Source organism: Salvelinus fontinalis, chromosome 8 (assembly GCF_029448725.1).
Source record: "Salvelinus fontinalis isolate EN_2023a chromosome 8, ASM2944872v1, whole genome shotgun sequence".
Taxonomy (NCBI): Eukaryota; Metazoa; Chordata; class Actinopteri; order Salmoniformes; family Salmonidae; genus Salvelinus; species Salvelinus fontinalis.
Genome location: NC_074672.1, coordinates 20211196 through 20234826, shown reverse-complemented (window position 1 = coordinate 20234826; position 23631 = coordinate 20211196). Strand labels below are relative to the sequence as shown.

The 23631-nt window shown below is 43.3% G+C and overlaps 1 protein-coding gene across 8 annotated transcripts in view; it reads right to left on the bottom strand.

Moving 5' to 3' along the window:
- LOC129860833 (ankyrin repeat and SAM domain-containing protein 1A-like) overlaps positions 1-23631 on the bottom strand; it is a 108272-nt gene that overhangs the window by 60757 nt on the left and 23884 nt on the right. For 7 of the 8 annotated variants that reach the window (XM_055931649.1, XM_055931653.1, XM_055931656.1 and 4 more), the window contains exons 2-5: positions 18123-18203; positions 16519-16675; positions 15457-15522; positions 3105-3401 (exon numbers count right to left, since the gene is read on the bottom strand). In XM_055931649.1, coding sequence (XP_055787624.1) covers positions 3105-3401; positions 15457-15522; positions 16519-16675; positions 18123-18203 — 601 coding nt within the window. The remainder of the gene's footprint in view (positions 1-3104; positions 3402-15456; positions 15523-16518; positions 16676-18122; positions 18204-23631) is intronic. The other variant, XM_055931654.1, reaches the window with a different exon arrangement.

Sequence of the window (23631 nt, the reverse complement as noted above, 5' to 3'; positions counted from 1 at the left end):
AATGGATTAAATAAATAAAAATCCTCATTACAATACCCCAAAATGACAACAGGTTTTTATAAATTTTTGTTAATGTATAAAAATAAAAATTAAATACCTTATTTAAATAAGTACTCAGAACCTTTACTATGAGACTCGAAATGGAGAGCAGGTGCATCCTGCTTCCATTGATCCTCCTTGAGATGTTTATACAACTGTACTGGAGTCCACCTCTGGTAAATTCAATTGATTGGACAAGATTTGGGAAAGGCACAACCCTGTTTATATACGGTCCCACAGTTGACAGTGCATGTCAGAGCAAAAACCAAGCCATGAGGATGAAGGAATTGTCCATAAGCTCCGAGCGATGATTGTGTCTAGGCACCGATCAGGGGAAGGGTGCCAAAACATTTCTGCAGCATTGAAGGTCCCCAAGAACACAGTGGCCTCCATTATCCTTAGATGGAATAAGTTGGGAACCACCAAGACTCTTACTAGAGCTGGCCGCCCAGCCAAACTGAGAAATAGGGGGAGAAGGGCCTTGGTCAGGGAGGTTCCAATAACCCAATGGTCACTCTGGCAGAGCTCCAGAGTTCCTCTGTGGAGATGGGAGAACCTTCCAGAAGGACAACCATCTCTGCAGCACTCCACCAATCAGGCCTTTATCGTAGAGTGGCCAGACGGAAGCCTCCTCAGAAAAAGGCACATGACAACCTGCTTGGAGTTTGCCAAAAGGCACCTAAAGACTCTCAGACAATGAGAAACAAGATTCTCTGGTCTGATGAAACCAAGATTGAACTCTTTGGCCTGAATGCCAAGCGCCACATCTGGAGGAAACCTGGCACCATCCCTAAGGTGAAACATGGTGGTGGCAGCATCATGCTGTGGGGATGTTTTTCAGCTGCAGGGACTGGGAGACTAGTCAGGATCGAGGGAAAGATGAACGTAGCAAAGTAGAGAGAGATCCTTGATGAAAACCTGGTCCAGAACGCTCAGGACCTCAGACTGATGCCAACGTTCACCTTCCAAAAGGACAACGACCCTAAGCACCAGGGTTGTGGAGTAATGGATTACATGTCATCCGTTACATGTAAGGGATTACTAAAAACTGGTAACTGTAATCCATTATGTTACCAGCAAAAACATTGTAATCAGATTACAGATACTTTTGAAAAATGTTATTACTTTGAGGATTACTTTTAAATTCAGAAAGGATGTTTGTAAAAACAAAATCTTTGACAATTCTCTGTTTTCTCAATGACATTGAAATCAGCATTGAAAAAAGGAGCAAGTTTAAGTTTGTTCCACCCGAGCAAGTCTGACCACAAGTCAGAGACCACTATGATGACACACCAAATGGGTTTGATGGATCGCGGGAAAAAATCAGGAATAGGCTTTTGTAGGCTACAGTCCAAGCTATGTCTTCCAATGGTGTGACTGCTGTCGGCATCCAAACATTATCCAACTTAAATAAACGCTTGGAGGTAAGGATGAGAGCAGTGGTGTAGTCTATGGCGATACGGATATCACTTATTATTGATATCTACATAGTGCATGTGAATAACACTGCTGCTCTCTCATTTAGCAATTTTCGCCTTACGGATTGTGGTTGTTGTGGATGGCTGTTCACAAGTCTAAAATGTGTATTTGAACCCAATAATGGTTGAATTCAAGAAGTTTTAGCTGCCTATCAATCATTGTTTTTGAAACCAGTGGACAGCCAAGTGAACAGCTGCACAGTGTGGATCCCAGCCTATGGAATAAAAGTGGGGCTTTTATTGCTCAATTTAATTCATGCTAATACATTTTTTGAATCCATAGGCTTAATGGACACGTGCAAACTCGCACACTTTTGATAGACTTAAAGGGGCAATCTGTAGTTGCTACATGCATTTTTGGATACATATATCCATTGATTCTTGAAGAATATAACTTATAAATGCCTCATGAGGTTAGTTCAACTATCACACTCCATGAAAACCCAAAATATAAGCTGATTTTCCTCCAATGTTTGTAAACTTTGTAAATGTAAACAAACACTATATAGCCTCATAACATGGTTAAAACAATAATGTTGATATCATGGATGGTCAGTCCTTGCATCCATAGCTCTGTCTATTAATCTGAGAGTGGTTACATTTCTCCAGGCCCATCCCTCAGTTTTTTACCAAAAGAGGCGCGGCGACCATTTTACTATTGTTTCATCTGTGGATTTGCCCTTTAAACAGCTGCATATTATCCAGATATCACCAACAAAAAAGTAAACAATAGGCCTAAGCAAATGCAGCATATGCATTCATTTTTCACATGTAAATAGTACTTTCAGTAGTGCTCAAAGCATGCCATTCCATGAGCGCAGTGTTTATTTTTCAACTCCAATCAATGAGCCCAATCATTCCTCCATGACAACAAAATCATAAACAACAGAGTAGGGCTGGCTAATAAGTCCTTAGTCTTGGGGTCATGCGCAGGTTAAAAACAAATATTTGAATGTCCTTGAGTGGCCAATCCAGAGCCTGGACTTGAACCCGATCGAACATCTCTGGAGAGACCTGAAAATAGCTGTGCAGCGACGCTTCCCATCCAACCTGACAGAGCTTCAGAAGATCTGCAGAAACTTACCAAATACAGGTGTGCCAAGCATCATACCCAATAAGACTCAAGGCTGTAAATCGCTGCCAAAGGTGCTTCAACAAAGTATTGAGTAAAGGGGTCTGAGTACTTATGTAAATGTGATATTTCAGTTTTTGATTTGTAATATATTTGCAAACTTTTCTAAAAACCTGTTTTCGCTTTGTCATTATGGGGTATGGTGTGTACATTGATGATTTAATTCATATTAGAATAAGGCTGTAACGTAAGTAAATGTGGAAAAAGTCAAGGGGTCTGAATAATTTCCGAATGCACTGAATGTAGGCTTAAATGCTGGAAACAGCAGATGAAGCCATCCATGATCCAACATAATTTGACACAATCACAACATACCACATTGTGTTTATACAAAATATTATTATGGACACATTCTGTCTCTATACATCCACACAACTCTACACTCTCACACCAACACACTGAAAATAATCATTGAGCACGCAGGAGACAGACTCAGTGTTCCCCTCAGTCCTCACCTCGTAGTTGATGTCCATGCCGGCTGCCAGCAGCACCTCCACAACGGCCAGGTGTCCGTTGCGTGACGCCAGGTGCAGCGGCGTGTGTTTCTTGGTGTTGCAGCAGAGCAGGTTGGGGTGGGCGGTGAGCAGCAGCTTGACCACCTCCAGCCGGCCGTAGAGCGCCGCCAGGTCCAGCGGCGTCTCAAGCTTGTTGTTCCTCATGGTGGGGTCGGTCAGCTCCTCCAGCAGCAGACGCACCACCTGGGTGTGGCCGTACTGGGCGGCACAGTGGAGGGGGGTCTCATTGTCGTTGTTCTGTTGGGGGGGGGGGGGCGACCAGGAAATGAAGGCAAGGGGTGAGCATCAACATAGAGGTGGTTGAGATAGAAGTAGGTGTGGTGGGTATTGGGAGTACAGAAGGAAGGGGGCGTGAGTCATGGTCACATCCGGGTTGGGCAACTGGTGGCCCACATTTTTTGAAGGAACGCGGATACATTTCCAATAAGGTTGCCCCCGTTTAGGAACTCAGTCAGGGTCTCAACTTACTGTTGAGGGTTAGAATTGTAGAATACAATAGGTGCAATTTCGAAATTTGGTTGTGCTTCAGCAGGTTTTCTAGGAGCACCAACCAGGATGACAAAGCCAAAGGGGAGCGCTGGCTGGCTGAGAGCAGGGGTTGCTGGGAGATTGCTGGGGAGAGAGGACTGAAGTCGTGATTGGTAACAGTCCCTGTTTAGTAGAGCTGGCTAACAGCTGCTTCTTATATGGCATGGCCTGCTATAAATGTGACAAAAGGACAGTCTGTTGACATTTAGTAAAGGCCACCAGACTCAGGAAAGACACTTCTGTGATGACAATATGTCATGTGTCGCTTGGTTGTTTAAGTAACTGCTTCATGCAGACAGAGATTGGGGTGACCACCAGTGTGAGAGAGAGAGGTGAGTGTTGTCGTGACAGACACAAAGCGTGGTGACAGACACAAAGCGTGGTGAGTGTGATCCATGCAGCGCTTCACATGCAGAGGCAGCAAGCATACGTTACCAGGGTGACCCAGCGAGCACAGTGCTAGAGGGATAAGACTCATGTCAATACAGTCAGTGTCCCTGAGAGCAGAACAGCGGATGGATGCTCAAATGTCACATTTCTGACTACACAGGAAGGCAGACGGAGTGGACAGAGCAAAGATCTTTAAATACAGATCATCTCCAAGTGCAGAGAGAAAGGATCAAACCAATATGTTCACTATGACAACATTACAACAGGCTTTTCCACTCAAAAAGCAACCACACTCCAAGATAAAGCCGATGCTGAGTGAGTTGCAGCATATGCAGTAGCCAAACGTAATCTCTAAATCAAATAGAAAATATTAGAGATCATTTCATAACACCGCAAGATAGGATAAGACCCATATATTAATATTGGAACAACATGTTAACATCATTACAAATGTCCTCTAGCCTATGTCAGCAGCATATTCAGTAGAGTGGGCTTGTTTTCAAATCTCCACTCTTATTTTCAAGTCCTACCACCAGCAGACAGAAGGGGGCGTACAATACATTGAGTCTGATAGATCAGCTGAGATTGAATAATAGTCTTAATATCCAATGCATTTCCAACTCAATGATAGACTTGGCCTCCACAATCACCCGACCTCAACCCAATTGAGATGGTTTGGGATGAGTTGCACCGCAGAGTGAAGGAAAAGCAGCCATCAAGTGCTCAGCATAATGTGGGAACTCCTTCAAGACTGTTGGAAAAGCATTCCAGGTGACTGCCCCATGAAGCTGGTGGAGAGAATGCCAAGAGTGTGCAAACCTGTCATCAAGGCAAACAGTGGCTACCTTGAAGAATCTAAAATATATTTGGATTTATTTAACACTTTTTTGGTTACTACATGGATTCCATACGTGTTATTTCATAGCTTTAATGTCTTCACTATTATTCTACAATGTAGAAAATAGTAAAAAATAGAGAAAAACCCTTTAATGAGTAGGTGTGTACAAACTTTTGACTGGTACTGTATATAAAACATTTTAAAATCAAGCTTGGTTCTTAGAACCGGGGTTACATCAGTGACCGCGAGACGCGGATGTAATAAAACAGAGCGGTTTGTGTTTTCTTCCTACAAATGTGTCTCTATCCTTTGAACCGATTAAGCTACAAAAGCTCAGGAACACGTCTTCTGTTTCCCTCTAAAATGCCCACAAGCTGCGCAGGACTCATTAGAACAGAGGAGACAAGACCAGGCACTAAATCTGAATAGGGGAAAAATAACAATCAATGATGTTCTTCTCTAAACTGAAGATTATAGATTATTAACTTCCCAATACTTTTCTGATGAATTTCAGTCATTTCAAACCATACTTCCTTCAGATTGAAATACGGTCAAAAGTACTCAAGATTTTTAAGACTGTAATAGCCCCAATTAAAAAGTAAACATTGGCCGTTGATTAATTTTGGACATTTCTCACTTTTTTTTTATTATATCAAAATGGGGTCGCGGGCCAAACCAGTTTGGGAACCCCTGGTTTACAGGCAGTATGCTGTCGACGACAGGTCTGAGAGCGAACACACAGGTCTTGCATACAGGTTTAATGATAACCATAATGCAAGCCTAAAGGTAATGAATGAAATACTGATGCCGTTGTAAGAGAAACCCCTAGATCCCCCCTAGCCTAGCTTCTCTGTGCCAGTCAACAAGAATTGTGCCCGAGTGTCAGTCATGCCACAGCGGGGTAGCCGACAGCTGGCAGGAGAATACCCACACACGGTGTGCCAGGTTGGATCACACCCTGTGGGAGGAGGTGCCAGCTGGGCCTCTATTCTGCCAGTTATGGAGTCACCGAAGCAGGGCCATGAGACAGGGATTGGGGGTTAGGGGGAGGTTACAGGGCACCCAGGACATGTGTTGGACCCTCCTCTCTGACTTGACACAAAGCAGAGGCTCCAGATGCGCGTGAGTGAGTGAGTGAGAGTGAGAGAGAGAGAGAGAGGTAGTATCTCACTGACAGAGGCCGGTCACAGCTTGAGCTGAGAGAGAGGAGGAGAAAGTAAAAAAAAAAATATGATCAGGCAGAGGGAAAACAAAACGCCACCTGCTTTTCTGGAGATGCGGAGAGAGCCCTGGAGAGAGAAAGACAGACTGAGTGGCTGAGTCTGGCCTTGTGTGAACTGCACTAAACAAAGACCACAGCGCAGAAGAAAACACTTGAAAATAAAAAGCCTCTGTGGAAATAAACCACAAGCCTCCGCGACTTCAATTCTACTGCAGATTTGTTGGTTTGGGATTTGACAACTTGTTTCTTCCTGCTTCCCCTATGTGTTTTTGGCCTAAATTAAGGATCTCTTGTTCTTGGTTACTCTCGGTCTCCCTCTCTTTCCCTCCCTCTCTTTCTGCTGCAGGGACATGGCACAACCACACACAAAGGAGCATGCCGTCTCGCATCTGTGACACACGTCAACTGTTTTGTCATCCTAAGCTTTTTAAAGAGATTTACTCCATACTGTTAGATGCGGGCTACTTCAGAAGAACATGTTTTATATTATTATTCTCCATCCTAGTGGTGTGGCCAGTGCTGTTCGTTCCATGGCTGTGAGTCTGACAACTTATGATCGTATTAGCCATGGCTGGCCTCTCTGTGCCGGAGCAGAGCGGAGGGTGAGCAGCATGAATCAGACCTACCCTGAGCCGCCTCCTTCCCTCCACACTAGCCAACTGCACACAGAGGTCCATGTGAGACGGCAAACCAACAGACGTTCTCATGCTAACATAAAGGAAAGCCACACAAACACACACACACACACACACACACACACACACACACACACACACACACACACACACACACACACACGTGTCCTGGTCATACAAAGGGCAGAGTTGACTGATTGGGCAGCTACAATCAAGACAAGGATAAGTACATTATGTAAGTCAAGTGTGTAGGTATCCCTGGAGAGAACATTCAATATGAACCCAGTATGAACAGACAGTCATAGATTCCACAAAGGTACAGTACATTACAAATGTGTCTTTCTCCTAGTCTAGACTCAAACTGAAGTTTTTCTGTGCCCTTTGAAATGCTCAACAGAACACTAACCAGGAACATGTGGAGATCAGTCCTAATCTCTGCCCTGTTGTGATGCCAGTCATTCTCACTCACACTAGAATTTTCCAGTTCCGGAAGAGAAGAAACTTGTGTAGGGCTACTGGCTGAGATGCTAACACGGAGCGACCTCTGGTTAGTGACGCACTCGCGCAGCGCGAAGGCTAGGCAGGGTTACGTCACTCTCCCCCCCCGAGGGGGCGGGGGATGGAGGGGCAAGGCGCTGTTGCGGCCACAGGTAGCCGGCATCGCTACACGCGACTACTCGCAGTACACACCCAGAATTGTAAATCTCCGTTTCTCATTCAGTGCACACATATCAAGAGAAAAAGACACAGGTACGAGGCAAGATCATCTCAAATGAAGATAGTCAAGATGCACATCTCCGCTTTCTCCAGCATCTCGCTCTCTCTCCCCCACTGGTCTCAAGGAAGGACAACAGGAAGAGTAGCCGCTGCTTTTGCAACAGCTAATGAGGATCCTAACAAAATACCAAGCAGCAGCTGATTCTAGAGCACAAAACCAAACATATACTACATGTGATTATGCTTCCAAGAGAATGAACAGAAAAGCAACCTGCCTATCACATGGACAGACACCCTCCTCAGTCTCAAGCATCTAATATCCGGATGGCAGTGGAGAAAGGAATGATGAGGGAGATAGGAGCGAGAAAAGGGGCTAGTGTCGGATGTGATGTGTGGCAATAGACAGATGTACACAAGGGCTGAGCTGAAGCCAGTGTGAACGCTAGCAGTGTGTCCGCGGCAAGCAAGACCTCCCTCCTCAGACAAGCTGGCCACTCCGATAAGGCAGCAGTCTTTAAAAAAAAATACATTACATTGCCATTCAATATTAGGTCTCATACCTGGTGTGAAACACAGCCTGACTGAAATTTCACCCGGGTCTCTTTTTAGGTTCTCTGGTATTATTTTCAGGACAGTGTAGGTCTACTGCAAGCAGTGTGTATATTAGTGTGTCTTTAAGTCGGTGCCACTGCCATCTCATTCGCTCTCTATAGAGTGTAAAGCTGGGGAGCTGGCTGCGTGACGGTGACTGTGTTCATATTTACAGCAGTAAGCCAACCATCTGAAGGTACATTCTGTTAGACAGGTGACCTATATTGGAGACCGAGGACTGTTAGACATGCAGCATTGAAATACTTCATCATGAGCACCACATACCTTGCAAATACCACCACTATCAGACAGAAGGGTTTTTCTATTTTTATTTATTTATTTTATTTTACCGTTATTTTACCAGGTAAGTTGACTGAGAACACGTTCTCATTTGCAGCAACGACCTGGGGAATAGTTACAGGGGAGAGGAGGGGGATGAATGAGCCAATTGTAAACTGGGGATTATTAGGTGACCATGATGGTTTGAGGGCCAGATTGGGAATTTAGCCAGGACACCGGGGTTAACACCCCTACTCTTACGATAAGTGCCATGGGATCTTTAATGACCTCAGAGAGTCAGGACACCCGTTTAACGTCCCATCCGAAATACGCCACCCTATACAGGACAGTGTCCCCAATCACTGCCCTGGGGCATTGGGATATTTTTTAGACCAGAGGAAAGAGTGCCTTCTACTGGCCCTCCAACACCACTTCCAGCAGCATCTGGTCTCCCATCCAGGGACTGACCAGGACCAACCCTGCTTAGCTTCAGAAGCAAGCCAGCAGTGGTATGCAGGGTGGTATGCTGCTGGCTTGCTTCTGAAGCTAAGCAGGGTTGGTCCTGGTCAGTCCCTGGATGGGAGACCAGATGCTGCTGGAAGTGGTGTTGGAGGGCCAGTAGGAGGCCCACATTGTTTTTAAAATAGGAGCCAGAGAACAACAATAAGCAAGGAATGATGACTAAGTGTTATATTTTAGTCCCCAGATCAATATTAACAGACAAATCTAGGTTATCTAGGTCAGTCTGGGTGAGAGGGGCTCCCTGCGGCACAATCAAGCTTCCATGGATGTGGAAAAGGAGTCAATTGAATGCAGACCATTCCATTGACCATATTGGCACACATTCAACAAATCTGGATATTCGTAACAGGGCCACAACGTGGTTACTTAAGTCCAATTTGCATATATGTGGCTGTTATCGCTGCAAAACATTTAGAAGCTGTCCCTTTTCAGGTTTAAAAGAAGTGATTGCTAAATGCTAACTCCTGTTCGTATAAGCTGGTAGCATAGTTAGCATTCAGAAATTGGTGGTGGTAGTCAAAGTCGTTTTTAACTGTAATGCAGCTGATTGGTGACGATGACATGAACAAGTGTTGGGGCAATGAGGAGTTTCTGGATCTTTCCCACATGCGTTTTCACGGCAGTTCCATTGTTTTGGTCGAGTTTGTTTGACCTCTTTACCGCATCTATGATGAATCGCTTTTCCTTATTGGGGCACTATTGGAATATCATCAAAGTGGCAAGCCCATTGGAGACGTTAACACTGAGCACGTTGCTGTATAAAAGCTGAATAAACATTAGAGCTGGGCAGCACGGGGCCATGAGGACAGAGAGAGGGGGCTGTTGGAGCGGTGTCCAGGCTGAGCTACGGCGCTTCCCTGAGGGAGAGAGCCTGCACTTAAAGGGCCTCCTCTATAAATCCATGCCCATGCCCACAACTGCCCCTACCATCTCTAGCTAGCTAACTTCGGGGCCGTGTTCCACTGGGTCAGTCACCGCTGCTGCATGACCAATCAGCCGTGGCACGGTTACCATGACAACATCCCGCCTCTCCCTTGCTCTCTTCCATAGTGGTACAGACTCACATGCAGAAAAACAGAGAGAGGGAGATAGACACACACACACACTCAGCAGAGAGCACACTCTGCCTGACATTGCTGTAAAGACACACACACACACACTCAGCAGAGAGCACACTCTGCGTGACATTGATGTAAAGAGACAGGTACACAGAGAAGCTCCCTCTCCTTCTAAGACGTTTCTATGGTTCTAACAACACAACTGAGATGGTAGGAACTGGAAGGCTCCGTGGGGGGACCCAGAGAGAGATCCCCAGTCACATGATGCCATCACAATAACCACCAATGTGACCACTGCCAGAGCATCCATCCATGTTTCTGATTTACAGTGTATTCATTACAGCTTATCCATTATTTAGTTCTGCTGTGGCCAGGTACTGGACCCGATACTACTGTATTCCAAAACCAACAGAGAAGCTAAGCTCCACAGATGGCAACTGGTCAGTCTGTCAACTAAATCACATATAAAAATGTTTGCATTAAGAAGAGCATTAATTATACTCGTTTGATGGTCTCAACACCATGATGCAGTTTTTGGTGAAACATATTCTGCATGTCGCTTTAAGGCACCCAAAACTAAGACGCTTAAATTAGCACTGAGGAAATGTGACAATTTCAAAGAGTTTAATTTCAAGATACTTGTCACAAAACACAAGCTTTGAACTCTCAACACTCCAGTGATGGTGTTAGCCTCAATTTGCTGTGAACATTGCCTCTGTCATTAGGCTAGATTGAATGTTAAATGGTGCTTCTACACATACAGCAGGACGTAAATGACCCTCGACAAACAAGAGCATGTACATGTTTAGTGCACAAAGTAAAACGTAAACAGCAACACCAAGGAACTGGCACAGGTCAGAAATGACTCAGGACACACAGCACCTACGTCACTAAAATCTCATCGTAACGATGGATAAACATGCATCCATTCCAAGTTGTGGTTCTGTCCTAGGGCTGTGCGGTGACCGTATCACCTCAGCAAAATTCCACATGACTGTTAAGCCACGGTAATCTCCTCTTATGCACTCTGGACATGCTTTAGTAGTACCCGACTTGCTAACTACCATCAGGTCCGAATGGCCTGGTCCTCAGGGCTCTATTGTCCCTCCATCAAGTCCTAATGGCTTGTTCCTCGGGGCTCTATTGTCCCTCCATCAAGTCCTAATGGATTGTTCCTCAGGGCTCTATTGTCCCTCCATCAAGTCCTAATGGCTTGTTCCTCGGGGCTCTATTGTCCCTCCATCAAGTCCTAATGGATTGTTCCTCAGGGCTCTATTGTCCCTCCATCAAGTCCTAATGGCTTGTTCCTCGGGGCTCTATTGTCCCTCCATCAGGTCCTAATGGCCTGGTCCTCAGGGCTCTATTGTCCCTCCATCAGGTCCTAATGGCCTGGTACTCAGGGCTCTATTGTCCCTCCATCAGGTCCTAATGGCATGGTCCTCAGGGCTCTATTGTCCCTCCATCAGGTCCTAATGGCCTGGTCCACAGGGCTATATTGTCCCTCCATCAGGTCCTAATGGCCTGGTACTCAGGGTTCTATTGTCCCTCCATCAGGTACTAATGGCCTGGTACTCAGGGTTCTATTGTCCCTCTAACCCCTCTGACATCAATGCAAATGAAATGGGAAATCACATCATAAGGCCTAAAATACCTCTACAACTCACCTTAGTGTGATGATCAGTTTGAAGAAAGAAGTTCAACAGCAGGTTGAAACAGTGTAAAACATGGTTGTGGTGGATGTTGTTTCAAAGCCTAACACAACAACAGCGCTTTCTAAGGTGATGATTCATTCAAAACACCCAGTGCTTATGCATTTGAGCAGAGACCATTAGAGATGATGCATGCTAATGCAGGCTTATGAGCCCAAGCCCGAAATACAATTCTACCGCATATTACGCAGGGCAGAGAAACATAAAACAAAACTGATTTAAGGTGTCTTTGGTACATACTTAAAGACATTTGAGTAATCTCCTTTGAGTGTGGACTGTATTATCATGCATACTGGCTGGACTGGTTACCTTCTGCTACGCTGTAAAATGTCTATCCATGAGTCTGGGAGAGAACATATAGCCCGAGGCCATGCTGTTGGTTCATTGATTGTGCAGTGCGGTTTACAGTTAGCCTACAATTATTGAATTCGTATTTGATTTTGTTCAGCCTAGTAATAGTGATTTTTTAAAATATTTTCCTAATCAAATTGGGTGACACATTCCCATTAGCTATATAGAATATCTCACCACCATGTGTTTCCATCTCCTCCTGTCTCTCTCCTTTATTCCGTTCTCCAGCGCGCAGGGGGGCTGTCAACAGTTTAGCGAAATATGGTTTTGTTGAGAAAACATGTTAATATCGATGTTCCCCAACAGATTTCACCTGGTTTCCCAAATGAAGCACTGGTTAGCTGCAGGAACAAGGTTGGAGCCCCCATGGCATAGAGTTTGGGCAGAATATCCTGTGTCTTGCAGAGAGAGAGAGAAGGCTCCTCAAACAGTGGTTGATGTGTGGAGTGAAATAAGTGGTGTTATATTTCATTCTCAGCTGCTCTAATTAAACACAGGCTCCGTTATAAAACCAAAGTAGCCTACCGGCATCATTGAAAAAAGGACTGGCAGGAAAGCGTGCGGCCTCCATTCACTATTCAAGTGAATGCAGGTGACATGTCTTTTCCCCCCGCCCATTTGATAAAGGGCCATTCTAAATCAAATAATGGATTTATTGTGATGGTGTATATTCAATTGGTTTATTAGACTTTTTCAAAATGTAGATGTACAAGCCGCTGATGCGTCTTTGGAACGCGTGGAGACCTGGAGATGCTAAACGTGTTTATGTTAATTAACGGCAATTACCATGACACTGTCAGTCTTTTGCCTGACAATAATCGGCTGACAAGATGTCATGACCGTCACATCCCTATTCTGTCCCCAGGGGATTCATTCATATTCATGACTAATTAGGATGATCCCAAAGAGATGTACATCAAAGTTCTTCAACGTCATGTGACTGTGTAAACAGAAAAACGGACTATAGAACAACAGCAGCAACGGTAATAACATCGCAAATTCACCTTTAACAATTACTTCTCAGTAACCAGAAGACAGGGGTGAAAGTAGAATGAATGTATTCCAGTATCGACCTCAAAAATGTTTTATGGGCCTAATAATATAATTACAAATACTGTATAATATTTGTATGATCTCTGTGGGCCTAGTCGTATAGATGTATCATTTAAAATGTATTACCTTTTATCGTGGCATAAACCCAACCGGTCATGATGTTTTCATCTGTTTGTCAAACATTCACTTCAGAAGGCTCCTTTACTAGGCTACCCGCGCACATTCATCCACTCACAACATATTTCCAGCCTCCAAACAGTGGTGAATGGAAAGAGACATCTGTTACACAAAACACCATCAATTGTAAGGACATTTAGCGATTGTCATTAGGCCAGAATTTATGCTGTCGGCCACTGCTGTTGGACACTCATCTCTGCCTTGGCAAAATGTCAGTGTTCTGGTCGAACTACAATGCATTTTGGAGTGTAGGATATACAGTACCATTAAAAGTTTGGACACACCTACTCATTCAAGAGTTTGTCTTCATTTTTACTATTTTCTACATTGTAGAATAATAGTGAAGACATCAAAACTATGAAATAACACATATGGAATCATGTAATAACCAAAAAAGTGTTATTTTATATTTGATATTCTTCAAACTAGACACCCTTTGCCTTTGACAGCTTTGCACACTTGCACATTCTCTCAACCAGCTTCATGAGGTAGTCAGCTGGAATGCATTTCAATTAACAGGTGTGCCTTGTTAAAAGTTAGATTTGTGGAATTTCTTTCCTTCTTAATGCGTTTGAGGCAATCAGTTGTGTTGTGACAAGGTAGGGGTGGTATACAGAAGATAGCCCTATTTTGTAAAAGACCAAGTCCATATTTTGGAAAGAACAGCTCAAATAAGCAAAGAGAAACGACAGTCCATCATTACTTTAAGACATGGTCAGTCAATATGGAAAATTTCAAGAACTTTGAAAGTTTCTTCAAGTGCAGTCGCAAAAACCATCAAGAGCTATGATGAAACTCGCTCTCATGAGGGCTGCCACAGGAAAGGAAGACCCAGAGTTACCTCTGCTGCAGAGGATAAGTTCATTAGAGTTACCAACCTCAAAAATTGCAGCCCAAATAAATTTTTCACAGATTTCAAGTAACAGACACATCTCAACTGTTCAGAGGAGACTGTGAATCAGGCCTTCATGGTCGAATTGCTGCAAAGATACCACTACTAGAGAACACCAATAATAAGAAGAGACTTGCTTGGGCCAAGAAACACGGGAAATGGACATTAGACATTAGATGTCCTTTAGCCTGATGAGTCCAAATTTAATATTTTGGGTTCCTACCGCCGTGTTTTGAGAGACACAGAGTAGGTGAACGGATGATCTCTGCATGTGTGGTTCCCACCGTGAAACATGGAGGAGGAGGTGTGATGGTGTAGGGGTGCTTTGCTGGTGACATTGTCAAGGCACACTTACCCAGCATGGCTACCACAGCATTCTGCAGCGATACGCCATTCCATTTGGTTTGCGCTTAGTGGGACTATCATTTGTTTTTCAACAGTACAATGACCCAAAACACACCTTCAGGCTGTGTAGGGGCTATTTGACCAAGGAGAGTGATGGAGTGCTGCATCAGATGACCTGGTCTCCCCAATCACCCAACCCAATTGAGATGGTTTGGGATGAGTTGGACCGCAGAGTGAAGGAAAAGCAGCCAACAAGTGCTCAGCATATGTGGGAACTCCATCAAGACTGTTGGAAAGCATTCCCCCATGAAGCTGGTTGAGAGAATGCCAAGAGTGTGCAAAGCTGTCTTCAAGACAAAGGGTGGCTACTTTGAAGAATCTAAAATCTAAAATCTATTTTGATATGTTTAACACTTTTTGGGTTACTACATGATTCCATGGGTTATGTCGTAGTTTTGATGTCTTCACTATTATACAATGTAGAAAATAGTAAAAATAAAGAAAAACCCTTGAATGAGTAGGTGTGTCCGAACTTTTGACTGGTACTGTAAATCAAATCCACCCGTTTTCAAATCCATTTGCTCATTGTTCATGTCTTTGACATGCGGTAATGATCAAAATTATTGTAATAGCCTACAATTTGTTGACATTTTTGTTTAATTATCGTGACAGGCTCATGTTTTACCGGTACGGCATACCCCCACTATTTATTTTGCCGGGACACCGTACCACCTTACCCCTGCCAGAAGGTGAAATTATCTAGAGAAAGAACCCCAAGAAATCAAAAGAAATGTGCCCAGAAAAAGTAAAAAAGTCAGTGTCCAGTTCTCTTATCTTTGAAACAGACCAGCAGTGCAAGCTCAGCATCAAACCCAAGCATCAAACCCAAGCATGGCGAACAGCTGGTGCACAACTAGCTGTGTGCATACTTTGGAAGCAGGAAAGAGCATAATAGGGCAGTCTGTCTGTCTGTCTGGGTACACACCTTGGCATTAATATGTAGGTCAAAGGGCCCACAGCGTTTCAACTCTTTGTGCTCTACAGAGGAGCTCTAGGAGGGAAGATAATGAGGCAATGGTATTTCACTCACATACAGGCAATGAATGACAGTCAGTTGCAAAAATTTATCAAAATAAATTAACAGAAATATGAACAAAGTTGAGTTAATGAATGAACAGGTGTTTATGAACAGGCATAGTAGTGAAGAGAAATGACACGAAATGTGATGGCAATGGATCAAAGAAATACATTAACATGGCTGCAAACTGGGAGTCTAATACACTCAAATGTCTCTGAAGTACTATTGGTAAGTACTACAGTGATGGTAAACTTATGGCTATGATTTAATTTGTTCCATTGCCTCATAATGGGTAATTTCTTCCCAAATGGTAAAGATACTGAGATCACAGACAGGACAGGTTAAAGACTGAAGGTGCTCCTGGTGGTTGTGCAGTTAGCAGTCTCTACACACCATGCCTGGTTTTAACACATTACAACATAAACAGATCAATCAAGACACATTCACTTGGCTGGCGTCTAGTCACTTCAACACAAATATTAGTGCATTTGAACTCATGCTGCAATGCAGTTAATGTGTATGGTCTTGCACTGAAAAAAACAAGCTATGCCATACTGTATTCTACAAAATGCAATTCTCAAAGAAAGGCAAATGGTTTCGGCAAACCACAGACAGAGCGAGTCGAGTAAGACTGTCCACATTGTACTTAGTTAAAAATCAATGCTATAGAAAGGAGCTCAGCGAGGTCAAAAGTGTAAATGAATGATGAGCTGTATAGGCCAGATCTCGCTCTTTAAAACTGCACGTGACTAACAGGTACAGGAAGTAACACTAGAGTTGACTGACTAGTTAGTGAGTTGTGAAACGTTAACTGCACAGACCTGTTCCTTCCTTCTCATACACAGATCAGATTGATTAAAAAAACAAAGCATTGCTACTCTGAGCAGAAGAAGACTGATTCATTGAGGCGTGGGAAAGGGGAACATGGATAGTGAAAAGGGAGCTACAGGTAGTAGGGGGAAGTCAGACCTGCTCGTTGAGTTTGGGGTGTGAGGGGCCTTGGTGAATGAGTAGCCTGACGATCCTTTGGTCCCCCTTCCATGCGGCCAGGTGCAGGGGGTAGCAGCCCTTATTGTCAGCGATGTTGGTCAAGGCCTCGTTACGTAGCAGCGCCTCCACTACCTCACTGCGGATGGGACAAACGGGGTCAGAAGAGTTGTACATGTTCATTATGTAGGTGATGTTGACAGTAAACTGTGTTAACCACATAATTACAGCATTTCAGGGATCAACATTAATGCTTGTCCTCTTGCCAGGGGCAAGTAAAACCCATTGTTGGACAAGCAGATTCTAGATTGAAGTTGTCCAAATGAACATGTAAAAAACGTGGATGTGTTGCACACTGTTCTCCCAATCTCTGCAGAGTGCATCGGCAAATCATTGTTGTAGGCCTGCATTGACAGGCACGACCGGTCTTTCAATCACAAGATGCATTTTTTTTTTAATTAAAGCGAGCCTGGGGGAGGTAAAATAATTATAAACATCAAACAAACATATTGCATAGTTTGGCTGGTTATCTTGCTGGTTATCTATTTAGGTATTAGCATGTATTCATCTTATTGTCATATCCAACAACTTTCCACAGTCACTTGTGTACAACCACAAATGGCCGTCACACAGTTGATACGGGTGTGCAGATTAAACTAATGCTGCATACTCCGGTTGTAAAACACTCAAAACTGGGTGAAATAATTCTGACACCGTTGGAAAGCTGGGATTTTCCATTCAATACTGGCCATGCAATTCTGACATCGTAAAAAATAAATAATCTTAGAATAGCCTATTTGACAAGTAACTCATATGCTGTCAAGATCTCCCCTGAAAATGTCATATTCTAGCTATACAAAACAGGTAAACATGTCTTAGTTAGCTACCTTACTTTAAAAAGTCACCCACCTCAGCCATTTGATACCTTGTTCATTGAATGATGGAATTACTTTATAAAGACAAAAAAAAGTATTGGGTTGTAACTGTAATGTTGCAGGGTGGCCAACCATCCTCCAGGAGAGGTACTGGGTGTGCAGGCTTTTGCTCCAGCCCTGCACTAACACATTGTAAAGAATCCTCTGCTTAAGAGTCCCTTGATAAGCTGACTTGGGTATGTTTAAGCAGGGTTGGATCAAAAGCCTGCAGACCCAGTAGCTCTCCAGATGAAGGGTTGACAACATACATTTTATACAGTAGCCTATCAGCACAGTATTTTACTTTGTGGGGTGGCTTGCTCAAGGCCACAACGGCAGGAGATATAATACATGGGATCAGAGACCAACAGCCTTGCATTGTCAATACCAGTGATAATAATGAATTGTAATTTGGGAAGTGGTTCCTTGCTGAAACAAACTTTTCAGTCACCGTTTTGGCCCATGGTGTTACAGATTTGTTTTAAATTGTTGGACAGGTGAGATTTCAGACAAGTAAAAAAAATTAATAAATCTGTCCTACTTGCCCATGGACAAGTGGGAAAAAAAAGCTAATGTCAAGCCCTGCATTTCACACAGGGTGACCCCAACTCACATCAAAGGCAATCAATCTAAACTCCCATGACAAAAGAACAGGACTCGCTATAGACCGACCTGTGTCCATTTAGGGCAGCATGGTGTAGAGGAGTGTATCCAGTGCTGTCCACACAGTTTACATTAGGACCCCTCCAGATACTGTGGAGAGAAAGAGGGAACATTAGATCATGTAACAAAGGTCACTGTATAATTCAGGTGAGGGAAGAGCTTAATTACGCCTTTCAGGAACGGGGAGTTTTTCAGGATAAAAATAATTCCAAAACGGAGCTAAGCAATGGCAAAATCCTAGAGGGAAACCTTGTTCAGTCTGCTTTCCACCAGACACTGGGAGATGAATTCACCTATCAGCAGGACAAGAACCTAAAACACGAAGCCAAATCTACACTGGAGTTGCTTATCAATAAGACAGTGAATGTTCCTGAGTGTCCGAGTTACAGTTTTGACTCATGGCAAGACTTGAAAATGGTTGTCTTGCAATGATCGACAACCAATTTGACAGAGCATGAATAACTTTTTAAAGAATGGGAAAATATTGTACATTCCAGTTGTGCAAAGTTCTTAGAGACTTACCCAGAAAGACTCACAGCTGTAATTACTGCATAAGGTGATTCTAACATGCATTGACTCAGGAGTGTGACTGCTTATGTAAATTAGATATGTTTGTCTACCACTGCTAGAAGAAGAGATCTCAGTGACTTTGAAAGACGGGTCTTTAAGGAGCATAGGGGGTATAAAGTGTGTGTGTGTGTGTGTGTGTGTGTGTGTGTGTGTGTGTGTGTGTGTGTGTGTGTGTGTGTGTGTGTGTGTGTGTGTGTGTGTGTGTGTGTGTGTGTGTGTGTGTGTGTGTGTGTGTGTGTGTGTGTCAGTCACCAGATCAACCCAATTAAACACCTAAGAGAGATTCTGGAGCAGCGCCTGAGACAGCATTTTCCTCCACCATCAGTAAAACACCAAATGATGGAATTTCTCATGGAAGAATGGGGTAGCATCCCTCCAGTAGAGTTCCAGACACTTGTAGAATCTATGCCACGGTGCATTGAAGCTGTTCTGGTGGCCCAATGCCCTATTAAGACACTATGTTAGTGTTTCCCATATTTTTCCAGTTACCTGTACGATCCACAATGTTATCTCCCTGCTGAATGAGATCTGAGTGTATTCCCACACAGCCAGAGGGAGGGCCTAATACAGGGCTAGGAATACTAGGTGGGTGAGGCTGAACAAAACTGATAACGTCCCAGCCCCAAATAGTATTGTTGTTTACCATGGTTCACAGCCTAGCTCAGCCCAGTTCAGCTCAAACCCAGGTGGGAGGCGTTTCCTAAGGAATTCTACCACAGGACTGAGGGAGAGGGAAAGGAATGAGGAAGCATGGGCCAAGCCAGCAGCACTAGGCAGTGGAGGAGGGAGGGGGTTGGTACAGTATGTACACACAAACACTAACACAGCAGGAGGGCAGCAAGGTTGGTGTCACAGGTCAGTGTCCACAAAGCCCCCTTACATCAACAAACATACAAGTGCAAACCATACCGAGTTACTCATGTTTGCCTAGAGCAAACATAGGCCTATCAGGAACATAGTATCTTAATTCAGTCATTACCTACATAGCCCTGGAAAACACTCCTATACCATAATAAAACATCTCTGTTCAGCCTCAGTGCAGTGGAATAGCCAGTTATCCAATATTTGTGCAACACAATCTGAAAAAAACCAAATTTCGGTATGTGCATAATTAGTCCATTAACGGCATTATCAACCCACCCTTTGATCACTTCGTCCCCCCCACTGCATCAAATGTGGTTAGAGAGCTTTTATTGAAGGGTCTGGACTGGGGGATATACAGGCTAAAATGGTTAATAGCTGTAGATCTGTCATCCACTTACAACTGAACTCAGCTGTCAGCTGAGATGGTTTGTTTCTTTTAATCAGTGGATAGAGAGACAGAGAGAGGGAGTAATTAAACAGGCAAATGGAAGCCTGGGTCCTGGGAGAATAGAATGCCATGCCAGCAGTAGGCCTACAGTACCACTGGGAAGTGACTGCACAGTGAGAACATTCTAAATGAACCATGTGAAAAGAAAATTCCAGCACAGCACTGGAAAAACAATGGTCAGAGAGGAGAGATGGGATGGCTCACATGAATAGAAATGAGAAGGAGATGGCTCACAAGAAGACAGCACACTGAAGAGGAAACTAGAGAGGGATTGTATCAAGAGTAGGGATGATGATGATGCTGCTGCAGCACCACACTAACATTTAATCTAACATTTGACCCAGATAAAAAGGGAAACAGAGTTCACATAACATTAATCCATATCATACATGCGCACATAACCTGAAAAAGTAACGGAGGGCGCGCATACACACTTTACAGTGCTGACATGATGCTTAACCTCAGGAAGGTCTTACGAATGGGGCGATGATGGTGACAACATGATGACATCACCATTGCCTGTGGAGAGGGGGGGGGGGGGGGGGGGGGGGGCACAAGGCAGTAGGAGGGCACGGACAACAGGAAGCCCCCCTTCAACCCTTCACAGCTCCACACTGGCATCGCTTTAAATGAGCCCCTTTCGTTTTTGTCACTTGGCTGTAACGGTCGCTTTTGTCCCCTAAAATAAAGCTCCCATAATAACTCTGAGAGCAGTCTGCAATAACCCAGTCGGAGAAGTCTCATTAAATAAGTGTCTCTCCATTCTATCCTCCAGAACAATACAGGCCGAAGCTCTGCACCAGGAAGTAGAGAATCTGTAAGAAGAGCCCTTCCCTATATAGTGTTACATCAGCAGTTCTTACCATCGCCTAATCAACCCCAATTGCAGGCATGTATGGACCTATAGGCCTGCTACAAGCATCTCAGTCAGCAGGAGAGGAAGATACCAGTGGCACAGTCTGCGGCACAGGCTAGTGCTATACTAGCAGAGGGAGCAAGGAGGATATAGAGGGATTTCAGAAAGTATTCAACCCCTTGACTTATTCCACATTGTGTTGTGTTACAGCCTGAACTCAAAACGTATTACATGCATTTTTCAACCATCTACACGCAATACCCCATAATAACAAAGTGAAAACATGTGGAGAGAAAGTTGTATATTTTTGGAAATGAAATACAGAAATCTAATTTACATAAGTATTCACACCCCTGAGTCAATACATTGTATAAAGATCTTTGGCAGCAATTACAGCTGTGACTTTTTCGGGGTAAGTCTCTAAGAGCTTTCCACACCTGGATTGTGTAACATTTGCCCACTATTCTTTTAAAAATGATTCAAGCTCTGTCAAATGTTTTGTTGATCATTACTAAACAACCATTTTCAGGTCTTGCCATAGATTATCAAGTAGATTTAAGTCAAAACTGTAACTCAGCCACTCAGGAACATTCACAGTCTTCTTGGTATGCAACTCCAATGTAGATTGTGTGTTATTGTCCTGCTGAAAGGTGAATTCATCTCCCAGTGTCTGGTTTTCCTTTAGGATTTTGCCTGTGCTTAGCTCCATTCCATTTATTTTTTATCCTGAAAAACTCCCTAATCCTTAATGATTACAAGCACACACATAACATGATGCAGCCACCAGTATGCTTGAAAATATGGCGTGGTACTGACTAATGTGTTGTATTGGATTTTCCTCAACTATAACACTTTGTATTCAGGACAGTTTTACTTTAGTGGCTTATTGCAAACAGGAAGTATTATTCTGTACAGGCTTCCGTCTTTTCACTCTATCAATTAGGTTAGTATTGTGGAGTAACTACAACGTTGTTGATCTCACAGCCATTAAACTCTGTTTTAAAGTCACCATTGGCCTGAGCGGTTTCATTCTTCTCCGTCAACGGCGTTAGGAAGGACGCCTGTATCTTTGTAGTGACTGGGTGTATTGATACACCATCCAAAGTGTAATTAATAATTTCACAATGATCAAAGGGGTATTCAATGTATTTGTTATTTTATCTACCAATAGGTGCCCTTATTTGCTAGCCATTGGAAAACCTTACTGGTCTTTGTGGTGTAAACTGTTTTTGAAATTCATTGCTATACTGGAGGGACCTTACATATAATTGTATGTGTGGAGTACAGAGATGATGTAGTCATTCAAAAATCCTGTTAAACACTTATTTCACACAGAGGGAGTCCATGCAACTTATTATGTGACTTGTTAAGCACATGTTTACTCGTAAACTTATTTAGGCTTAATATAACAAAGGTGTTGAATACTTATTGACTCAAGACATTTCAGCTTAAAATTTTAAATGTATAAACATTTCTAATAGGGCTGTCCCCGACTAAAGAAAATGTTGGTCGACCGAGAGTCGACTGTTCTTTCAAACAATCGATTGGTAGACATTTTAAAATGTGTATTTTTCCATATATTTACACACCCTATGTGTTTTTAAAATATCAACTAGCCTATATGTAGGCTAATGAGTAGTTTTATGCTTTAAGCAAACAGATTAAGACACTCAAATGACTCAAGAGGGAGAAAGAAATCAAGAAAAACAGAATAAAAAACATGTTCCCGACCCTCCTCCTTGCTGCTGGCCTTTGCAGATTCTGCCATTATGCTCCTGAAGCTGCCAGTAATAGGCTACACTACGGGTCGGCAACCTTTTCCATTTGGAGTGCCAAATTATCTTACCATTTCTACTAGAGGTCGGCCGATTAATTAGGGCCGATTTCAAGTTTTCATAACAATCGGAAATCGGTATTTTTGGTGCCGATTTGACGATTTTTTTATATCTTTTTTATATACCTAGGCAAGCCAGTTAAGAACACATTCTTATTTTCAATGACGGCCTAGGAATGGTGGGTTAACTGCCTTGTTCAGGGGCAGAACGACAGATTTTCACCTTGTCAGCTCGGGGGATCCAATCTTGCAACCTTACAGTTAACTAGTCCAACGCAATAACGACCTGCCTCTCTCTCATTGCACTCCACAAGGAGACTGCCTGTTACGCGAATGGAGTAAGCCAAGGTAAGTTGCTAGCTAGCATTAAACTTATCTTATAAAAAACAATCAATCATAACCACTAGTTAACTACACATGGTTGATGATATTACTAGATATTATCTAGCGTGTCCTGCGTTGCATATAATCGGACTGAGCATACAAGTATCTAAGTATCTGACAGTGGTAGGCAGAAGCAGGCGCGTAAAAACATTCATTCAAACAGCATTTTCGTGCGTTTTGCCAGCAGCTCTTCTTTGTGCGTCAAGCATTGCACTGTTTATGACCTCAAGCCTATCAACTCCCGAGATTAGGCTGGGGTAACCGAAGTGAAATAGGAGCGAGGAGAGGGACGGAAGCTATAGTGTTACACTTGCAATACTAAAGTGCCTATAAGAACATCCAATAGTCAAAGGTTAATGAATTACAAATGGTATAGAGAGAAATAGTCCTATAATTCCTATAATAACTACAACCTAAAACTTCTTACCTGGGAATATTGAAGACTCATGTTAAAAAGGAACCACCAGCTTTCATATGTTCTCATGTTCTGAGCAAGGAACTGAAACGTTAGCTTTCTTACATAGCACATATTGCACTTTTACTTTCTAATCTCCAACACTTT